Below are 20,064 nucleotides of genomic sequence, written 5' to 3'. Positions count from 1 at the left end.
GCTTATCTGTTCATATTTACTAAACCTATATTGCTTTATTCATGACCAGCTTGGAATCTTTCTCCACCATTTTAGACTTCTTTAGTCTTATTATTTTATATTGTACTATTTTTGGAGAATTCTAGAAATACCATCGACACCTATGTGTGAGGCAATGCTGCCTTTTTTCTCATCTCGAACATGGTATCAGAGCTGTCCACGTGCACCACGGTCTGGTCCACGCGAGGGACTCTCCTTGGGCTTCAACCCATAGATTCTCCCAATTTATACCAATAGGATCACAGATAATGTGCACAAAGCTTCCATTGCTAGATTAAAATAAAACTTAGTGTAAATGACTTCATAGAAGATACCACAGGTATTCACTTTAAATATTTAAAAAACTTTTAAGTTAAACGGTTTTTTGATACCCATATTGTGGTGGTTGTGGAAAAATATGTACCCAGTCCGCCATATTGGAACGGCGTCCATCTTGAATTTTGACATAATCATCGTGTTATACTAGTGTAGCCCTTTCATTTGATACCCATATTGAGGGGGTTAAGGAAAAATATGTAATCCGCCATTTTGTATCGGCGGCCATCTTAGATTTATAATGTTATTGATTATATTGTATTGTCATCTAAATTAAATGTGTGTACCAAATTTCGGACCACTAAATAAAACCGTTTAAAAATGTTTCTCTCCCATTCTTTATGACTTCCGTTTTACCCAAACAGGTGGTTGACTAACTTTGACACAGTTTTTGAAAAATATAACCACATATCAGACCGTTTCTCTATATTTCCGCTTAACCGTAAGAAATAGTGTTTACTACCTACCACCTCTTCCTTTCACCGACAGAACTACCAACAGATGTATGGTCTCCATTATTCCTCGGCATCAATTCTTCTAGATTATTTCCTAAAATTTTTAAATATTCTCTTATATACATCTTACCTGTGGGTAGTCTGAAATATCGCCGGCGTTCTGAATTCAAATAAAACAACACTGCGACGTATAGATAATATTTATTGTTACATTATAGTAATGACGTGACGTACGCCGCGCGCCGCCGCCACGCGCCACTTTCTCGGGAGGAGGAGGAGGAGGAGGAGGAGGAGGAGGAGGAGGAGGAGGAGGAGGAGGAGGGTAAAAAAGGAAAACGTAGGGAACGCTTTGACCTGTTCCTTTGCAATATTTTTATGGTGATATTACCCATATGATTCACGTATTACATTGCAAGTAAAAGTAATAAAAATAAATATTGTATATACATATACAATATTTATTAGTCCTAAAAATCCTTTATAGGGGATCTGTCAGTACGTTGTATTCCGTCTACCGTCAAAAGAACAAACACTTTCACATAAACGTGTTACTACACAATATGGCCTCGCGTTCCACCCCGTCCTTCTGTTCCTTCTCTATTTTTCCTATGACCAACATTAGGTAGCCGCACGGATGGGCGCCCAGTTACTTGTTGGACGCATGAGATCACTTAATGTCGAGTGATGTCTGCACATACAGGTATATAAAAAGATATACATTGATATAAGCGCTATATCGAAGCATGGCGACGAATTTTTTGCATGTAGACACAACAAGGCGTGGGCCCAATAGGGGGTGGGACAGGGCGCTGAGTAACCACTTGAAGTTGAATACAGATTCGGTAAAGGATACGAGTTGGGCCGGGGGGTTGTTGGGTCTGGTCCACACTCGCTGTGGAGTGTTGGAGTTGTATATCGGGTTGTTGGTGGCGAGTGAGATATCTGTTTGGGGGTGTTGGGGGCTGATCGGGTTGGGGGTGTTGAAGGTGGTATCGGGTTGTTGGTGGCGAGTGAGATATCTGTTTGGGGGGTGTAGGGGGCTGATCGGGTTGGGGGGTGTTGAAGGTGGTATCGGGTTGTTGGTGACGAGTGAGACATCTGTTTGGGGGTGTTGGGGGCTGATCGGGTTCGGGGTGATGAAGGCGGTAACGGGCAGAGGGTTTTGAGGGCGGATCGGGATGGGATTGTCGAGTATGGAAGTGTTGGGGGGGGGGGGGTTTGGAGTGTGTGGTCTGGCGGGGGGGTGTCGAGCGGCATGTTCAGCGCCAGGTGTCCTGGTGCTACGGGGTCCGGCAGCAGCGCGCGGCGCGCGGTGAGCGGCGTCAGTAGTCGTAGTGGTCGCCGTTCGCGTCCTCCGGGTTGTACTTGTCCTCGTCCTCCGTCGGCTCCTGCTTGATGTGCACGTCCGGCGGCGGCAGCCGGAACTGCGGGTAGTCTGCGCAGACGCAACGGACAGGTTAACGGAGGTGATATTCATCGGATCAGCAGAGAACAGATCCCGCTCGGAGACGTCGCTGTCAGCGCAAAGACGCGCCTCGCGACGGCCCTCCGGTGAATGGTGCTCCCCCACCATAAATGGGGTATTCGGAGTCGCGGGAGTTTAGGGTGGGGGCCCTAAACTCCCACTAGCTTCGGCGACTCTGAGGCGGACGATGAAACCATCGTGATAGCACCACGAGGGTTTCGCATACCCCGGGATGTGCTATTGAAAAATGGCACGGCGCGGGGGAAGACCGCGTGGCGATCCCTGACCGGGAGATACCGCGGTCCCCCGTTTAGCGCAGAGGGCGACCACCGGGGGGTTTAGTGGGTAGGATTCCCACATACCCCTTAAATTGAGTTCCTTTATAATGGCATCTTTAAACTTAAATCTATGAGGGATCCAAACGCAGCCTGATCTGCCATTAGATTATACTGATGCCATGTGTTTTGTGAAGCTGTTGGGTAATATAATGAGGTGGTGATAGTTACCGTCCAGGGGTTCTTCCTTGACCTTGACGTCCTCCGCCTTGAGCTTGTGGTCGCGGCGGCGCGCGCGCTTCTTGTCCCGCGAGCGCGATCGCTCTCCTTCACGTGACCGGCCGCGGGACCTCCTCTCGCGCCGCCGGGCCGACCGCGATCGCGACCGTCGCCGCCTTCTATCGCACATCACCATCACATATTATGTTCACATTCATACAACAGACTAAAAAGATATTTATTATTATCGCAGTCATGAGTTTTACATAGCTCATACTAGATGTCGCTGACAGTACTCTATATGAGCTATACAGTAATACCCCGCTATACGCGAGGGATACGTTCCAAAAAAAAAATCGCGTTAACTGAAATTCGCGTATAACGAGGTTTATGATTAAACATACGTCAAAAATTATTACAAAAAATTAATACAAATCATTTTATATCAATCACTTTAACTCTAGGAACACTTTATGCAATACATACTCCTATATTTTACGGAAAAATACATCTATTGCCTTTTGGGTAACGTTTTGTTTACGTTCTTGTAAAATACGTTCATAACACCCAACACTGTTTTTAATTGTTTGACAGATGGTCAAGACACGATAGAGAAGTTGATGACTACATTATATTTATACGCACTCTTTCGCGTAATTCGAGGCGTTTGAGCGCGATATTTACAATTCGCGTTATAGTGAAACCGCGTATAACGGGGTCGCGTAAAGCGGGGTATTACTGTATATTATTTTGATATACAATCAATACATATAATCACACGCTCCGAACTCTTCAATATGTTGGTGCAATCTGCTAGATATTCCATAAACACCGCGTCGGCATTTAAAAGGATGTTCAGGCTTATCTTATATCCTCTGATCAACAAAACCTTTAAATTGTAAGACAAACTGTAGATCATGAGACAAAATAAAACAAACACAGATCTGTCACAGACAGCTGCCATAGACTAGAACGGTACTTTTCAACCTTTTATGTTCTGTCTCACCTTTCTAAAATTCCTATGTAACATATATATTTTACGAGTATATACTATAACGAAAGGGTTCAACTCGTGTCGAGTCCACTTTTGAATTGCCCCCTTGTGGGACGTGGGCTCCACGTTGTAGACTGGAAAGTAGACAAGGATACGTCTATGCACCAGCACGTCGGTGACATCTTGCAAAATCCTGGATAGGGAGTAGGTAGTGGAACACGTGTACTCACTTCTCTGCCTCGTCCTCGCGAGGGCGTTCCCTCTCCCTCTCCCGTTCCCTCTCGCGGCGACGTGACCGCGAGGCGGAGCGCCGCCGCGAGCGTGACCTGCTTCGTCGACGTCCTCCTGTAATCACAGCTCGGGTATTAGAGGTCCAAGTATAAGAAAACTTTACGAAGAAGGTATGATGTTATGGAGCGTGTGAGGAAGTAAGTATATGACATGTGCATGAGGCCAGGGCCCGTGAGGGAGTACCACTGTGTGTGTGTAATAAGGGAGTATCTGTAGATGGATGGATGCAGTTAGGGCATGTAAGGGGGTTCTCTTTTTTTCTGCTTGTGTGCACGTGAGGGTGGTATCTGTGGATGTATTTGTGTATAAGAGGGTTATCTGTGCGTATTTGCATTAGGGGGGGTGTCCGTGTGCATGAAAGGGGTATTTGTGTATAAGTATGATAGGAGGAGCGGGAATATGTGTGTCTGTTGGTTATCTGTGGGTATGTTTATGCGATTGGGGATGGGTGAGAGGGTATCAGTGTGTGTGTATAACGGAGTGAAGGGGTACCCGTGTGTGTGTATAAGGTGGTTATCTGTGTGTGTTTTTATAAGGTTTTTCTTTTCGTTTATGGCCCCCGCTATTGGAGATCTCTCGTACCCCTAATTTGTTGGGTTCAGGGTTTTTATTTACAAATAAGTTTTTCAAATTTTTATCTTTATTCTTCACTCACTTTCATTCTTCTCAATTTATTTTATTCTTACCTTTTTCTTTCACATTATCTTTAATTCCTTCTTGATTTCATCGCCTTCCTTTCATCATCTTATAACTCTTAGGGCTAGGTACATTTCTTTTATTCTTTATTTTATTACTTATCCTATTTGTTATGTTTTTATAAGGTTGTGACGTGCGTTGGGTTTCTAAGATTGAATGTATTAGATTGGTGTGTGTGTAATGAGGTATCTGTGTGTGTATGAGGTGGTTATCTGTGGGTGTGTTTATGCGATTGGGGGAGTGTGAGAGGGTATCAGTGTGTGTGTATAGCGGAGTGAAGGGGTACCCGTGTGTGTGTATGGGGTGGTTATCTGTGGGTGTTTTTATAAGGTCGTTACGTATGGGTCGGTGTGTGTAGTTAGGTGTCTGTGTGTGTATGTGTGCGAGGGTATGTGGGCGTGACTCACGGTCTCGGTCGGCGCGGTGGGCGCGCTCGTCGTGGTCGCGCTGCTCGAGGCGGTATCGCTCCCGTTCGCGCTCGTTGTCCTCGCGCCCAGAGTGCTTGATGTTCACGTCGGCGCCTCCGCGGCGTGTGCCACCCAGACCGCCGCCTGCACAGCGCAGTGAATACAGTACAAACATCAACATATCCAAATTACAGTCGGCCGATAAACTATCAGTGCAAGGCGTCAGCCCCGCAATAGGTCGATTGCTACTGCTGAACTTTTCAAGTATCCTTATGCTAACGACATTTTTATTTACAATAGATATTGTAAATAAAAATATCGTTAGTTTTGTGATGATGACAGATAGTTTTGTGAACTACAGAGATCTGTAGTTCACAAAACTATAATCTGGACACTCGTTACAATGTATTTCAGTCATAACAACTTCTTAAACCTTTTCTAAACATTTTGTGATGGATAAAAAGCCGAAATTATCCGATTGTCTCTTTCCAAATGCCGATGTGCAATATTTATTGCCGGGTAGTGTATGTTCAAATCAGATTGCTCGCTTTGAACATAAAACAAACCCTAACCACTGGAGGCTTTTTCGTATGTAACTAATTCTTTTTAAAGCCTCCTTTGTGGGGACCGCTCATCCCCCTACTGGGACAGAGACTATATTATCAGGTATATATTTTTTTTTTATTTTTTATCATTCTCCTTCTCTTTCATATCTTCTTTTACACATAGCCTCCTTCTCTCTCTTATATCACAGATCGTATGAAGTATATTCAAAACATCTTGATTGTACCATCTAAAGGTAGAAGAATATGTCTCCGACTAAAAATTAATAAAAGCCTCCAACAACATGATACAAGAGTCCTTATTAGTGGTAGTTCTGCAGTAGATGTTTGAGACTTGGAATCATAGGTAACTTAACACTGCTATAATAATATAAGATTGCTACTATTCACAAGTTTCCAGAGGATTGACACCAAAGTTCTCCGAGTACCAAAATAACACACTGCAAACATCATAGATATCTTTTGGGACGTCCAATGCCCAGCTGTGGGTGTCTATGGGCTGAAGCGATAGTAAAACTAAGTAAGAAAAAAAACCAGTATTTAGCCACTTCTTTCTTACTTGCCGTTACCTTTATTACTTATTTTCTTGCCGTTGGCAGTCAAGAGAGCTCCTTCAAAGATCATCGCAATGAATGGTCCACTTGACTATATCATAGGTTCATCTAATGGAGGATCTACCCACTTCACAACTACCGTTTATTCAGGCATTACTTTGCGTAAGTCTATCCTAAGCAAGAAAAGGACTAATATATAGCTACTTCCGCTATATAGCAGTAGTCGTGCAATCAAGTGCACCGCCCGCCAGCCCGCTGATACCATGCGGCAAACAATGCGAATTACACAACCGCCACCGTTAAATCACTCATCACGTGTTTCACCCCTCCACGGGGCATCTTTAGGAGTTATGTTACATCGATTAATGCCAAACACAGAGTCAACTGCATTACGCTACCACTGCATATGCGGAAGTGACTATATATTGGTCCTTTTCTTACTTAGGATGGACTTCCGCAAAATAACGCCCGATTCCATTAAAGCAGTGATTCTCAAAGTGGTCTATATCGTCCCCTAGAAGTCTATGACAACCTGCAAGGGGTCTAGATCAGCGAAATAAAATTGGTTTATTTGGGTCCACGATAGTGGATCTCAACACACACACTGATAGTACCTATTTACTTACATCATACTATGTTATATTATCAAAACATTTACATTATTTATAAAAGTACCTATGAAGTAAAAAAAAATATTAATATGTTACGTATATTTTACATAACAGATACAAAATTTTGTTTTGTGTAGTTTTAATTTAAATTCAATTAGTAAATGTATAAATTAACATGTGTTTTTACTTTAAGTTTTTAACACTAAACTTCACTACAGTTAGAAATTTACAGGAAATCAATATCAGGTAAGTAGGGGGTCTACCAAACACGGAAAAACATGGCAAGGGGTCTACGACACAAAAAAAGTTTGGGGAACTCTGCATTAAAAGATAGTAAGAGTAGATTGTATATATGGTGGTATATTTACCAAGTCTCCTCGGCAGCCAGCCTTTGACGGTCCTCGCGCGTTCAACGTCGACCAGCACACGTTTACCGTCGATCTTCTTACCGTCGGCGTGCTTGTATGCAGCTGTAATCCGAAGAACGGGTGAGAAGGTGCACCACCAGCGCGGACTCGGTTCCCGAGTGCCAGCCGGCGCATATCAATTGTAAACAAATTTGTTTACAACTCATATGCAGGTGCTAATGTTAGTAATATATACTGTATATATGTGTAAACAATATTAAATATTAATAAAATCAAACATTATTCACTTTACATGTAAACATATCGCTTCTATATTACAATGTATACATTTGTATTGACAATATATAATAAAAGTATATAAAGTGTAAACATATATGTGTATACAAGCTGGCACTCACATATATGCGAAGGAACCGATCGCCCGCGCGATAAAAGCCTATTTACAAGGACTATCGTTCACCATATGAAATGTAAACATCGCAGAAAAATTGTAAACATTGTAAACAATGGTCCTTGTAAAGTATTATTGAACGAATACATGTAAACATCGAGTCAAACATGTAACAATTCGACAATTAGAACACAGATTATTTAATTTATTGATATAGAAAAATGTATATGTAAATGTTTACAAAAATAATGAGAGATACCTACCGACCGAGCCGAGAGACGCCACTATGCGAATTTTGGACGTGGATCGTGAAGCCACATACCTACCTCGCGTACTTACGGTCACTCGAAAGCAAGTGTTCGACGGTGACTTACTTACATTTACTATTTTAGCTATTTTTTTTTATATCCCGGCGATAGAATCACGTCGAGTCGTTTACACAAGTTTTTACCTGGTGCGCTTTACTTACGGTCCACTGCGCAAATTGATTTTATATAAAATAAATAAAATATTTTTTTTTTAAATGAAAAAAAAAATAAATGTTCGACACCGCTCCGGCTACGGGCCGCACTACTTCAACGCATCGCAACGGACCGGGGTAATTGATTTGAAACGTTGTATGTTGGCATCTTACCACATACAAACCTATTAAATGACTTGCCGGTTATCTCGTTTGTGTGGAAGTCTTAACGGCTGGGTCTGTGGTGTGAAATAGAAAAACCACTCATTAATCAAACATCTGAGAGGCGAGCGCGCCACACCTTGCTGGAGGAACCATCGCCCAGCGCTGGGACGTACATATCAGATTGGATTCTATTCGCATCCAATCTGACATCACAGATACAACGGACAACATAATTCAAAGTTTCATTTTTAATCTCAGAGACAAAACTGACATCACTAGTGTTGCCTATTTTAAATAGTAACGTTGCCACTATCGAAAATACACGAAAATAAAATCGATTTTAGGTTTTAATTAAACACAGGAAATAAAAACAAATCATACTAATCGGGCAAAAAATAACTATATGACATAACAAAAGGTTTCATCTGAGTACTTATTTAAAAATTATTACTCAAAATGACAACTCCGAATCATCAGATTTCTATGATAAATCTATCATTTATATCATTAACTAAGCGACCCTTTTAAGAAAAGAAGTCTGCGATCCAACTTGAGTTGATAAAAATCTTCACCGACATCTGGTATTATATATATTGGTTCTACATTTCCAATCAATTTAGTCTCCGAGTTTAAAAACAGGACTGTTGCTTGTTCTCTCCAAGAAGGTTGATAAACCTCTAAGTTCTGCTCATCATGTTCGCCATAACAATTAGCCATATTTAGCAAATCAACTGGATATTTAATGTAAGCAATTTTAAATATAAAATTATAACTCGAGATATAACTTGATCTTCAGTCAATATGCACATGGCTACAGAACTATGGCACTGTTTAGAAAATCTTGTATAATTTACACAATTTCAATTGTCATTGACTAGATATATATATATATTATGGAACAGTACATATATAATATACTTTATATATATACAACTGAAATTGTGTTCGGAGAGAAATGTTCGCTATATGCTTTAACAATAATAAACTGATTTTTTTTAAATTGATGCTATATTTACAATGCATCTAAGGTGTAAACATGTAATATATTTTAATTATTTCAACATTTGGCCCTTCTTATTGAGTAACCAAGTTTTGATCCGTTCTTGGAAGCTCTCACTCGTCACATAATTGAACATTCATGATCAGAGAGGATCTTTCAGTGCTCTGTATGAGGTACTGGAGATATTTAGCCTGGATATCTTGTTAAAATAAAGGACTCTATTGAGGTCTTTGATGTTTCCCAAGGATCATTTGGGCAACAAAGATATATAACAATGTTATTCTAATATGCTATGCTACCACTGAACTAAAATTCTACAGACAAAAGGTTGGTAATTTGAGACATTCATTGTAAATTTAGGTACATTTAACATGGAAAAGTAAAATTATGGTATATGATAGTTTAATAATTAAACATAAAAATATACAATTAAGTTTGTTACGGTTTTTAAGAGGTAATTTTGTTTGTGGCTTCTATTGAATCATGCCATACTAGCATTTTCTCGCGACCTACTAAAAGTGATCACTATATGTGATCAAAAATCAAAATATTTTAAATAAATACACTCAAATAATATTTAATATTAATTTTTTAAAAGCTATTAGCTTTAAAGAGTAGGTTGTTGTACTAAAAGTTCAATAAAATGCAATGTTTACATCCCAGATGGATCAATATAGAGTGTAAACACACCAGAAAAAAATGTTTACAATGTAGTTTGGTGTAGCGAACGCGTCCCTCCGGGTGGGCGTGGGCGTGTGCGTGGTCATGGGCGCATACTCACAGTGCATGTCGCGCTCGTGTTCATACTCGATGAAGGCATATCCGCGCGGCTTGTCATTTTCCTTGCTGTATACCATGCAGATCTGTCAAAATACAAATTATATATACTGTAAACATTTATATGCGATTTTGAATCGTCAATTATTTTAACAATATAAGCAGCAAGCTGCAGCCGACTCGGAACAATGATCTGACAGCCAGAAACAAACTCAACAGTCGCTGTTTTAAATGAAATTTTACAATTTACACACATTTTAATCAAGCAAATTTATTTAATAACACTTTTAATTTTAAATATATTTCATGAACCTTTATTATATACTGACTGTGCCTGCAGCTTCATCTACATGCAATTTAACAAAAAAATATTTAGTTTATTTACTTTTTAGTCTTCCTTTAAGAATTTTTCAAAAATAAAGGTAGACTAAGTACATACAAAAATTTTAAAAATGTTACTTTGGTATATGTATAGTATAGTAACTGATTATTTTAATATTCCAAACAGACACTACAATTTTATTTATTTGTATATATGTAAATAGACAAGTAAAGGATTTGTTAGCACTAACGAAATGTAGACATTGTGAATTTATTTTATAAACAAACATCTTGGCTTGGTCACTTGGAGCGAATGGGATCGGATCGAAGAGTGAAGGTAGCGTACCTGGAAAAACCGAGGGGTCGAAGACCAGTCGGTAGACCCAGGTATCGCTGGATCAATCGCGTTGAGGCAGACTTGCGCGAATTAAATGTCAACCAATGGCAGACGATGGCGCAAGATAGAGCTTATAAAAAGATAGGCTCTCGCTTCGGAGGCCAAGACCCACTTTGGGTCACGAAGCCAGCAGAGTAAGTAAGTATACTAACAACACTACTTGATGTTAAACCTAATTGCATAGATACATAGTGACCAAACTAGAGATGCGCAAATGTATCCCTGTCAAGGAAAGAGTGATTTATATATATAATATATATTTTCGATCTTGGCATATATATCACTCTTTTAAATCTTCAACTCATTTAGCTCGGTGCAGTTTGGAGAGAATGAGGCAGCTAACACTAAACATATATCCTTTATATCTACATCTCTTTTAGCTCAGACTTAGAACTCGGTAACGCAGAATAAAACGTGTGAAATATTCCTATTAAGCATTTCATGTCTTTGTCATGTAAACAACAAAAAACATGCAATTGCTATCCATCTCTCTTTAACATGCAAATCACTGTATAATCCCATCTTTCTGTAGCTTTGAGCGAGCCTCAATTGGTTACAAGTATAAAGACATAGAGATACAATTGCATCCTGGGCGCTGGAGAGTGATTATATCTTTTACAAAGAAAGTTATTATCTCTTTCTTGTCTTTAGCTCGCGAGCTACCAATCTCTTGGATTGGAATCTTTGTCTCTTCAACAATAGTCTAATATGGGATTGCTGTAAGTGACTCTAAGTATATAACATAACATAACCAAGTTGAATATAGAATCTTCTTTCAGTTAAAACAAAGCAACTCACTCTTTTTATAGGTCCATATCCTTCAAATTCTCTCCTCAGTTTTGATTCGGACGTGTCATAATTCTGAAAACAAAAAACAGTACTTATAAATAATTAAAAATAAAATTGAACCGCACCCTTTCAGCGAAAGGACCTGGTGTCTGCACACTATCTACATGGAACACTGAGAAGTTACACCTACTATGGTTTCTTGATTCCAGTCACCGATTCTTAAAAAATTTAACCTACTTTACAAAACCTAGGATTTCTATTTAAACCCTAATTTTTACTTTCAAATCTTTGTTAAGACATGAAGATTGATTGTGAAATGATTCTACCTAAGTTCAAAATAGAAGCGAGTGGGCTTTTATAGCTACCTTACAATATAGTTCACGGAGTGAAAGAGTCCAAGATATATCAAGCTTAGCAAAACAATATTCAACCAATTATAAGGCTTGAAATATTGTAGAGCGCTATCTGTTTCGCAAGACGTAAATACCGAGCTACTCTGGTGTGGGATTCTCCTGTTTAATGCACCAATACTTCACTTTGCGTCGTGGTTACGTTCCAAAAAAAAAACACGTCGCAAATTGAAACGCCGCAAAGTGAATTAAGATTTTCTATAGCAAACCATGTAAAGATCGAAGATAGGTTCCAGGGTCACGAAAATACTACTTTTTAAAAAGAAAATTTAACAAAGTAAACATTTAAGAAACAAAAATAATATAACTCTGAAAGTAAATAAATTGAAATAATATTTACCTTTTTTGTAACCAGAAACAACACGTAAAAAATTATATAAATTTATTATTCTCATTAAAAAAAAGCACAACACACTACGTAATTGAAACTAAACTCTAAAATTAGCAAAAACATAGTGAAAATAAAATTGTATTGAAATAACATTAATTTTTAGTTAGAAAGGGAAGGGGAGTTTTGATGGCATGGCGCAATTAGAAACAAAAGTAAAAATAAGTGCTAATTAAGCAGCGACGCAACTTCGAAAAAAACGCAAAATGAAATGATGCAATGCGAGGTATTGGTTTACTCTGCTGATGATGTAATGTAGTTTCTACTTCGTTTATATTTGATGGTAGATAGTCAATAAAGAATATTATTTTACTTACAATACGAGCTACAAATAAAGTTTTGAACGGGTCAGTTGTTGAGAGGGGGTTGGCTGCCGGATCCCAGAGAGCAATCTCCTGCTCCAGCCGGTAAGCTGTCTGTTCAGCCCTCTCTCGTCTTCGCCTCTCCAGTCTCTCTTCCCGGGTCTCCACACGCGTTGGGGGAGGAGTCTCTGACGGATGCTGTGAATGTACATAATTACATGAAATTATTTTCATTGACAATTCACCTTTAAAAGACATTGGTAGGATTTTTAATATGTACTGTTTTAATAACTACTTGGTGTTTGACACTAATCGGTGTAACATAACTCCTGAGGATGCCCCATGGAGGGTTAAAACACATGTTGAGTGATTTAAAGGCGGTAGTTGTGTAATTCGCATGGTTTGCCACATGTACATTTATCAGCGGGCTGGTGAGCGGTGCACTTCATTGCACGACTACTGTTACATAGCAGAAGTTGCTATATATTAGTCCTTTTCTTACTTAGGATGGACTTTTGCAAAGTAATGCCTGAATCCATTAGAAGATTATAAATATTAAGTCAGTAAGGAGGTTTGGGTTGTCCATTGCACCCAATAGGGGGACCCAAATTGGACCACCGAGGTGCTTCTCCAAGATCACCTGCAACATTAAAGGTTTATTGGTATTTCTTGAGGAGTTGGGTTGGTTTAAGTAGAGCTAACCCCAATGCAAAATGAGTTCAGTGTCGCTTGGTTGCAGAAACCTGCCTGCGATGCAAGACATAATTCATTCAAAAGGAGATTTGTCCACTTACATAGGTACTCCAATGATGAGAAAAGAAGCAAAGGTAGGCAGATATTGGAGGAATATTTGAAGAGATAGAGAATAGTAAAAAGTTTTAAGGGAGGTCTTGGAGACAACAAATAATGGGTAGTGAATAAAAACTTAACTAAGAAAGGAACTAATATATAGCTACTTCCGCTATGCAGCAGTAGTTTTTCAATGAAGCACACCACCTGCCTGCCCGCTGATAAATGCGCGTGCAGTAACCAATGCGAAACACAACTACCACTGTTAATCTACTCTACACATGTTTCACCCCTCCACAAGGCATCCTCAGGAGATCTTATAACGAACGCATTTATCAGCAGGCTGGAGAGTGATGCACTTCATTGCACAACTATTGCTGCATAGCAGAAGCAGCTATATATTAGTCCCTTTCTTAGTTAGGATGGACTTTCACAAGGTAACGCCTGATTCCATTAGACATTGATGACTCAAGTTATAATTCACTAGAAACCAAAATGCCGGTAGTTGCAAAAGGTTTAATGTGGCATGAACCCGAAATTGTAATATCCTTGTCGCATACAAAGCAGGAGGTACGAGAGGTCTCCAAAATGGGAGGCCATAAATGAAGGCTCAGAGTGTATTGAAGTGTTCCCAGCCACGTGTTGAGAATCCATGCATCTTGAAAGAAGTGAGATGGGAGAATTAATTGACATGACTCTGATGAACACCAACTACACTTGAATTCAAATAGCATCATTTATTATTTTACTTTTCTATCATTATCCACTTAGGATCTCCAAGGGTGATGACTTGGTTACATCATGAGAAGAACACCGATCAAGTTCTCCTGTAAGGCTGTTGTGAATGCAACCTCGGCCTCCATTCTTCTCATGCTGGATGGTAAGAATACTGATGGTTTTGGTGACAATGTCAATTATTTTACTGAAGTCAATGTTTATATTGTTCTGTTTTGATTTTTTATTCTTTAAATGTCAAATAAATTATATCTGGTGGAACATTTATATTTCATATATGTAAGTGGTGATTATTGAATATTTATTTATTGTTTATGTTATGTATTTGTTGTTTATGTCAACATATTTCACAGAAAATCAATTGAATTTTACTGCTCCAGCATTGATTTGTATACTAGAAGGCAAAAGGTTGTTGATAACAAAGGTGAATATATTATTAATTAGAAATAAACACTTGTTAGAAATGTAGACTTGTAAATTTAACTTAAGAAAGCGACATTACTTTCCAGACCCCTGATATAACACTTGTAACACATGTCACCTATATTGACCGAACAAAGGTTTATGTTTGATCATTTTTGGTCAATCAGCCTTGGGTCAAAAAGCGGGTCAAGTACCTCTTTGAATAAATTTATTATTTTTGAAGATATCGTGTATTTTTATTACGGAAAGGATTCCAAACACACCCTGATCTGTGAAGAGTCTACAACAAACTCAGGCGGGTTTCTCTTTGGATTCATCAGTCATGTAGTTGCTGCCATTTTGTTTTGGTTGAAATTGTAAATATTATCTACGTATGTTATATACACAGCCTTTATCATCTTTGCTATAATTTTCTCTACCATTAATAAGGAAAAATATGTGTGAACTAACACCCCTTCACACATAAACAGTAATCTAAAAATTAAACAAAAATAAATTTTTGATTCTGAAGGAAAGTATACTTTTACTTAAATGTAAATAAATCATTGCATGGTAATTTATAATATGGTATATTTTACGTAGTATGTTTTGAAGAACAACATTTATAAAGAATTGTTTCTACAAAATAAATTCATGCAAGTGTTTAATAAACAGATTACAATATTGATTTTATAGCATTAGTTATGGAGTTGAAATAAAACACGGTTTAGACAAATTGATGCAAAGGGAACTAACCTCAAACACATTAAGGAAGGCGCCGACTCCATCGTATCCTTTCTGCTTCTTCTCATGAGGGAGCTTCGCAGCCGGTGGCAAATACGGGATAGGGTCCCGCGCCGCGAAGAGCGCCAGCAAATTTGGTGGCAAAAACTGCGTCATTGTGCTTGTAATACCATGCCGCGCTCACACAAACCTACTGCCTCATAATCACACAAATATATCCCAATAATCAATATCCGAACAAAAATTACTTAATATTGTTTATTTACACAAATTATCATTTAATACACACTTATTTGTATACGTAACCATTCAATTCATTTAAGCGTTGTTATCCGCCATTTTATAAAGAATTTTGGGAATTAGTGATGTGCCATCGTCGACATAGAGTATTACTCGATTTTTTTTTTCGGTATATGTGATTTGTGTAAATAGTGGTGTATTAATGCAATAAAAATGTTTTGAATATTTTTAATTAAATCTTTTATACAAACACAAGAAATAATTTTGATAAACAATGCAAAGATCTTTCAAATATTTAGGAGATTCGGTTGATTATTGTTAAATTTCTAAAATGCCTGAAAATAATCATTCAATTGTTTAATTTATTAAAAATGATCTCTTAAAAAAATATAAATTCTTATGCCGACTTAATATTAGGTTTATACAAACTGTTCGGGCGCCTAGTATTTGTGTGACAGCAAATCCTTGATCCGTACTATTGCTCTAGTAATCCATGAGTCACTAAGAACACTGAATATTCTGCTGAAATAAATGATGTACTTTGACTTGCGTCTGATATATTACTCGTAAATTTCTATCAAAGGATTGAAACCGGTACCTATACAGCGGCATAAAGCTGTGTTTGGCAGAGTCGAAGCAATGAAAAAAAAATTTACGACCGCCATACGATAGATCAATTAAAATATTGCAAAGAACAGACAAGTTCTTCATTACAAACTCCCGGCCGTCAGGTGATCCTATCCATAGATCGACTGAAATCTGATTACATATTCGCGGAATATTAAGATCTTCGGTATTGAACGCCGCTTTTGACAAATAAAACGTCCTTTTTATCATGATCAATGTTTCTGGAGATTTCATCCATAGTAAAACATCCCGCAGTTGTCGGTAGAGGTGGTCATTGTATCTATTTATGAAGAAAAGTCTGACAAAGCAGTGGGCGTGGGACATCGCTCGTGCAATTGATGGCCGCTGGGGCTGAAACGTTCTAGAATGGCGACCACAAGACGCTGGATGCGGCAGGGGAAAGGTCCATCATCAGAAGGACCGACAGCATAATCAAAATCGTGGGAAGTTGTGGGATGCGGGCATAGCTAGACCAAATATCCTGACGATTTTTGGGGAGATCTAAGACTTGCAGTGGGCTTATATTGACTGACACAATTATGTAAGGTGGCTACAACGATGAACGTATGGATGAATACTTTTTTAATCGATTATGTATATATTTCGATTACGTATATATTATTATTAACAGTCTGGAAAGATATAACTTGTAAAGCAACTGAATGTCACAGCGGGCGAGCTTCGATTGGAGCGACGCCAGGCGTCTTAAATTAAAAGCTGCCAAATACGACCATACGTTATCTCAGCTTATAGAAATCTGGCCACCATTATTTCTATACGAGTATATAGGGAATATTGGTGTGAACGCTTTTAAAGGTGTGAATGTATAACTTATTTGCTTTTAATTAAAATTTTACAAATAATAAATAACGTTGTGATAATATAGTAAGAAAAATCGATTTCAAAATTCCAACTGTGTATTAAAATTAATTATTGTTTATTATCTGTCTCTGTAAGTATTCTAAATAAAAAAAGGAATTAATATCACATATTTCAAATCGATTTATTTATACAATGTGATTGGCTGTTGACAAATAAGTTGTACATATATTCATCCCTGTAATGAGTGTTTCTAATTTATATTTATTTTTAAGCTACGGATTTTACGACGCACCCGACAATCACCATGTTGTACTTTTTTAATAATTTGACATTTCTTTTTTTTTCATTATTAATAATTCAGACTAATAAATTCTAAAAAGTTTGTATATGTCAATTCGTAACAACCCCTTTAAAACGATTATACCAATAATCAATCAACCTGTATAAAAAATGAATTATTGGATTTGTTCGTTTGTATGCTCTTGATCCGTAAGAACAAAAGTTTAAATAAAAATTTAAATTTAAATACAATAATTTTATAAAGTTTATGCAACAACCTAAGAATTGTTAAAATAATTTTCACTGTTTTTATAGCAAATGCATAGTTGTAATGGGTGTGACATCTTTTCTATTTAAACTTGAAAGATATTATTTGATTGGTACATTCAAAGAGTAGTCTTGTAAAAATAATGTTTGATAGTGATAACAATATTTAATGATATAAAAATGAATATATACACGAATACACAATGGATGTTATTAAATGATAATATAACCTGTATATATTTGAACGAAAAATATTTTTGAAACCGCTACCAGAATGACATTTGCAGATTCCGCGGGCTTGAGGTGGCAGAGCGAAAAGGACGCCTTGTCTAATATGTCTATTTTAAAAAAAAGCAATTTATGGTTTAGAGCCGCCAATCTCCATGAGGAATCGGTTTAAAAATGTCAATATTCTTATATCAGCGTCTCAATATATTTATGATAATATTTTGTACATTTACAATAAATGTTATTAATTAAAAAATAATAATGGCGTCCATAGTGTATTTACAAGGTACTGTGAGAAACTAACTGTACCAAATTTTCGACTGCAATAAATCTGTAATTTTCCAAAAATTTAATCAGATTTTTTAATAAAATCCCGCAAAATATTATTGAACTACTAAAAGTATATTGACAGTAAGGGCATATTATTTAATAAATGAATATTTCAAGAATCCATGGCGGGGATGTCGCTTTAATATATTAATTGTTAATAAATAAACATTAAATTATAACAAAACTATACATTACAACAGGAGTCAGCAACCTTTTAAATTAACGGAACAACTAACATTTATTTTTATCAGGCATATAAGTAACACTAAATAATCAACGAAACTTTATTTTTAATAAATATTTGATTTAACTAAGTAAAGATTTCACAGGAAAATTAATTTATTTCAAATTATTTTATGAGAAATATGTAAGTGTTTGTCACAAGCTTTTCGTTATCAGCTGGCATCGACAAGGCAGGCCCACGTTCGCGGCTATTTTAAATGGTTTTATTTAGTTCGACCCGTACGGAATTTATTTGGATCAAAATTAGAAATTGAAATTTAAGCACCTTCCCGTTGTCAGATTGATCTGAAATTTGGTACACACATTTAATTTAGATGACAATACAATATAATAAAATCAATAACATTATAAATCTAAGATGGCCGCCGATACAAAATGACGGATTACGTATTTTTCCTTAACCCTCTCAATATGGGTATCAAATGAAAGGGCTACACTAGTAAATCACGATGATTATGTCAAAATTTAAAATTCAAGATGGACGCTGTGCCAACATGGCGGACTAGGTACATATTTTTCCCACAACCACCACAATATGGGTATCAAATGAAAGGGATACACTAGTAAAATACGATGATTATGTCAAAATTTAAAATTCAAGATGGACGCCGTTCCAATATGGCGGACTAGGATATATTTTAACCACCACAATATGGGTATCAAAAAACCGTTTAACTTAAATGTTTTTTTAAATGTATTTATTTTGGTTGAAATTGTAAATATTCTCTAAATATATATACAAAGCCTCAATCATCTTGGATATAATTTTCTAAATCCCTAATATATTATACTATCTGTAGCGTGTGTCATCTGTATTGAACAAACAAAGGTGTATGTTTGATCGTTTTTGGTCAAACAGCTCTGGGTCAAAAAGCGGGTCAGGTACTTCTTTGAATTTGATATAAGGTATGCACAGAACGAGTTCAAATGATACAACCGTTCGCCCGCGGCGCGCCATGCATATCTGAGTAAGTTACGTCCGCACAGTTTTTGTAACTTAATATGCGAGTGAACAGTTGAATGATAAATATTCTAGACCTGGATAGTAGCACCAATCCTTTTGCGGTATTGCTGAAAAATTATAAAGGAGGTAAATAAATTGTTAATTAGAATAAAGAAAAAATAGAAATAATAATTAATTGAATCAGGCGTTACCATGCGGAAGTCTATTCTAAATAAGAAAAGGACCAATATTTAGCACCGCACATGCAGTGGTAGTCGTGCAACAAAGTGCACCGCCCGCCAGCCCGCTGATATGCGCATGCGGCAAACAATACGAATTACACAACCGCCACCGCCAAATCACTCAACACGTGTTCCACCCCTCCACGGGGCATCTTCAGGAGTTATGTTACACCGATTAGTGCTAAATACAGAGAAATAATATAATAAAAGTATAGTCCTGAATTTAAAATGAAAGTTGAAACTGTACTGTGATATATCAAAATGTTGTGGTATAGGAAGAGAGGAAACGTGTGAATGGAATGTAAATAAATTGTAGAAGAATGAATGAAAATATGAAGAAAGAAAACAGAGAGTAATAATAAAACTTCTAAAATAAAATAAAAATCATGTCTTAAATATGAAAGGGTGTAGCAGAGGTCCCAAAAACGAACCAAATTTCTATATCTCTAGATATAATGCAGTAATTTTAAAGTTCCCGGCTTGCAGTAATATAATTAGGATAAAATCCATTTATAATTTTT

The 20,064-nt window shown here is 37.4% G+C and overlaps 1 protein-coding gene across 1 annotated transcript; it reads right to left on the bottom strand.

Annotated features, from left to right (window-relative positions):
- Positions 1-2,045: 2,045 nt before the first annotated feature.
- On the bottom strand, positions 2,046-15,671 carry snRNP-U1-70K (small ribonucleoprotein particle U1 subunit 70K). Its single transcript, XM_068771091.1, has 9 exons — positions 15,335-15,671; positions 12,668-12,850; positions 11,562-11,624; positions 10,050-10,131; positions 7,253-7,354; positions 5,157-5,300; positions 3,993-4,107; positions 2,781-2,947; positions 2,046-2,244 (listed from the first exon to the last, which is right to left on the bottom strand). The coding sequence occupies exons 1-9, from the start codon at positions 15,476-15,478 to the stop codon at positions 2,132-2,134; spliced, it is 1,113 nt and encodes a 370-aa protein (XP_068627192.1). The 5' UTR covers positions 15,479-15,671; the 3' UTR covers positions 2,046-2,131.
- Between the last annotated feature and the right edge of the window lie 4,393 nt (positions 15,672-20,064).

The sequence above is a fragment of the Battus philenor genome, unplaced genomic scaffold (genome assembly GCF_028537555.1).
Source record: "Battus philenor isolate CCGP_79_NKW_IND1 unplaced genomic scaffold, ilBatPhil1.0.hap1 SCAF_30, whole genome shotgun sequence".
Classification (NCBI taxonomy): domain Eukaryota; kingdom Metazoa; phylum Arthropoda; class Insecta; order Lepidoptera; family Papilionidae; genus Battus; species Battus philenor.
Note: the sequence above shows the minus strand (reverse complement) of the source record. Positions and strands in the feature narration are given on the sequence as shown.

What these genes read in the sequence shown, in the direction of transcription:
- snRNP-U1-70K (XM_068771091.1), bottom strand. Translation starts at nt 15,478, where the DNA reads ATGACGCAGTTTTTGCCACCAAATTTGCTGGCGCTCTTCGCGGCGCGG. An exon ending in ACACGAGCGCGACATGCACT is followed by an intron (nt 7,355 to 10,049) that starts GTGAGTATGCGC and finishes TTCGGATTACAG; the next exon opens with CTGCATACAAGCACGCCGAC. An exon ending in CGCGAGGACGAGGCAGAGAA is followed by an intron (nt 2,948 to 3,992) that starts GTGAGTACACGT and finishes GATGTGCGATAG; the next exon opens with AAGGCGGCGACGGTCGCGAT.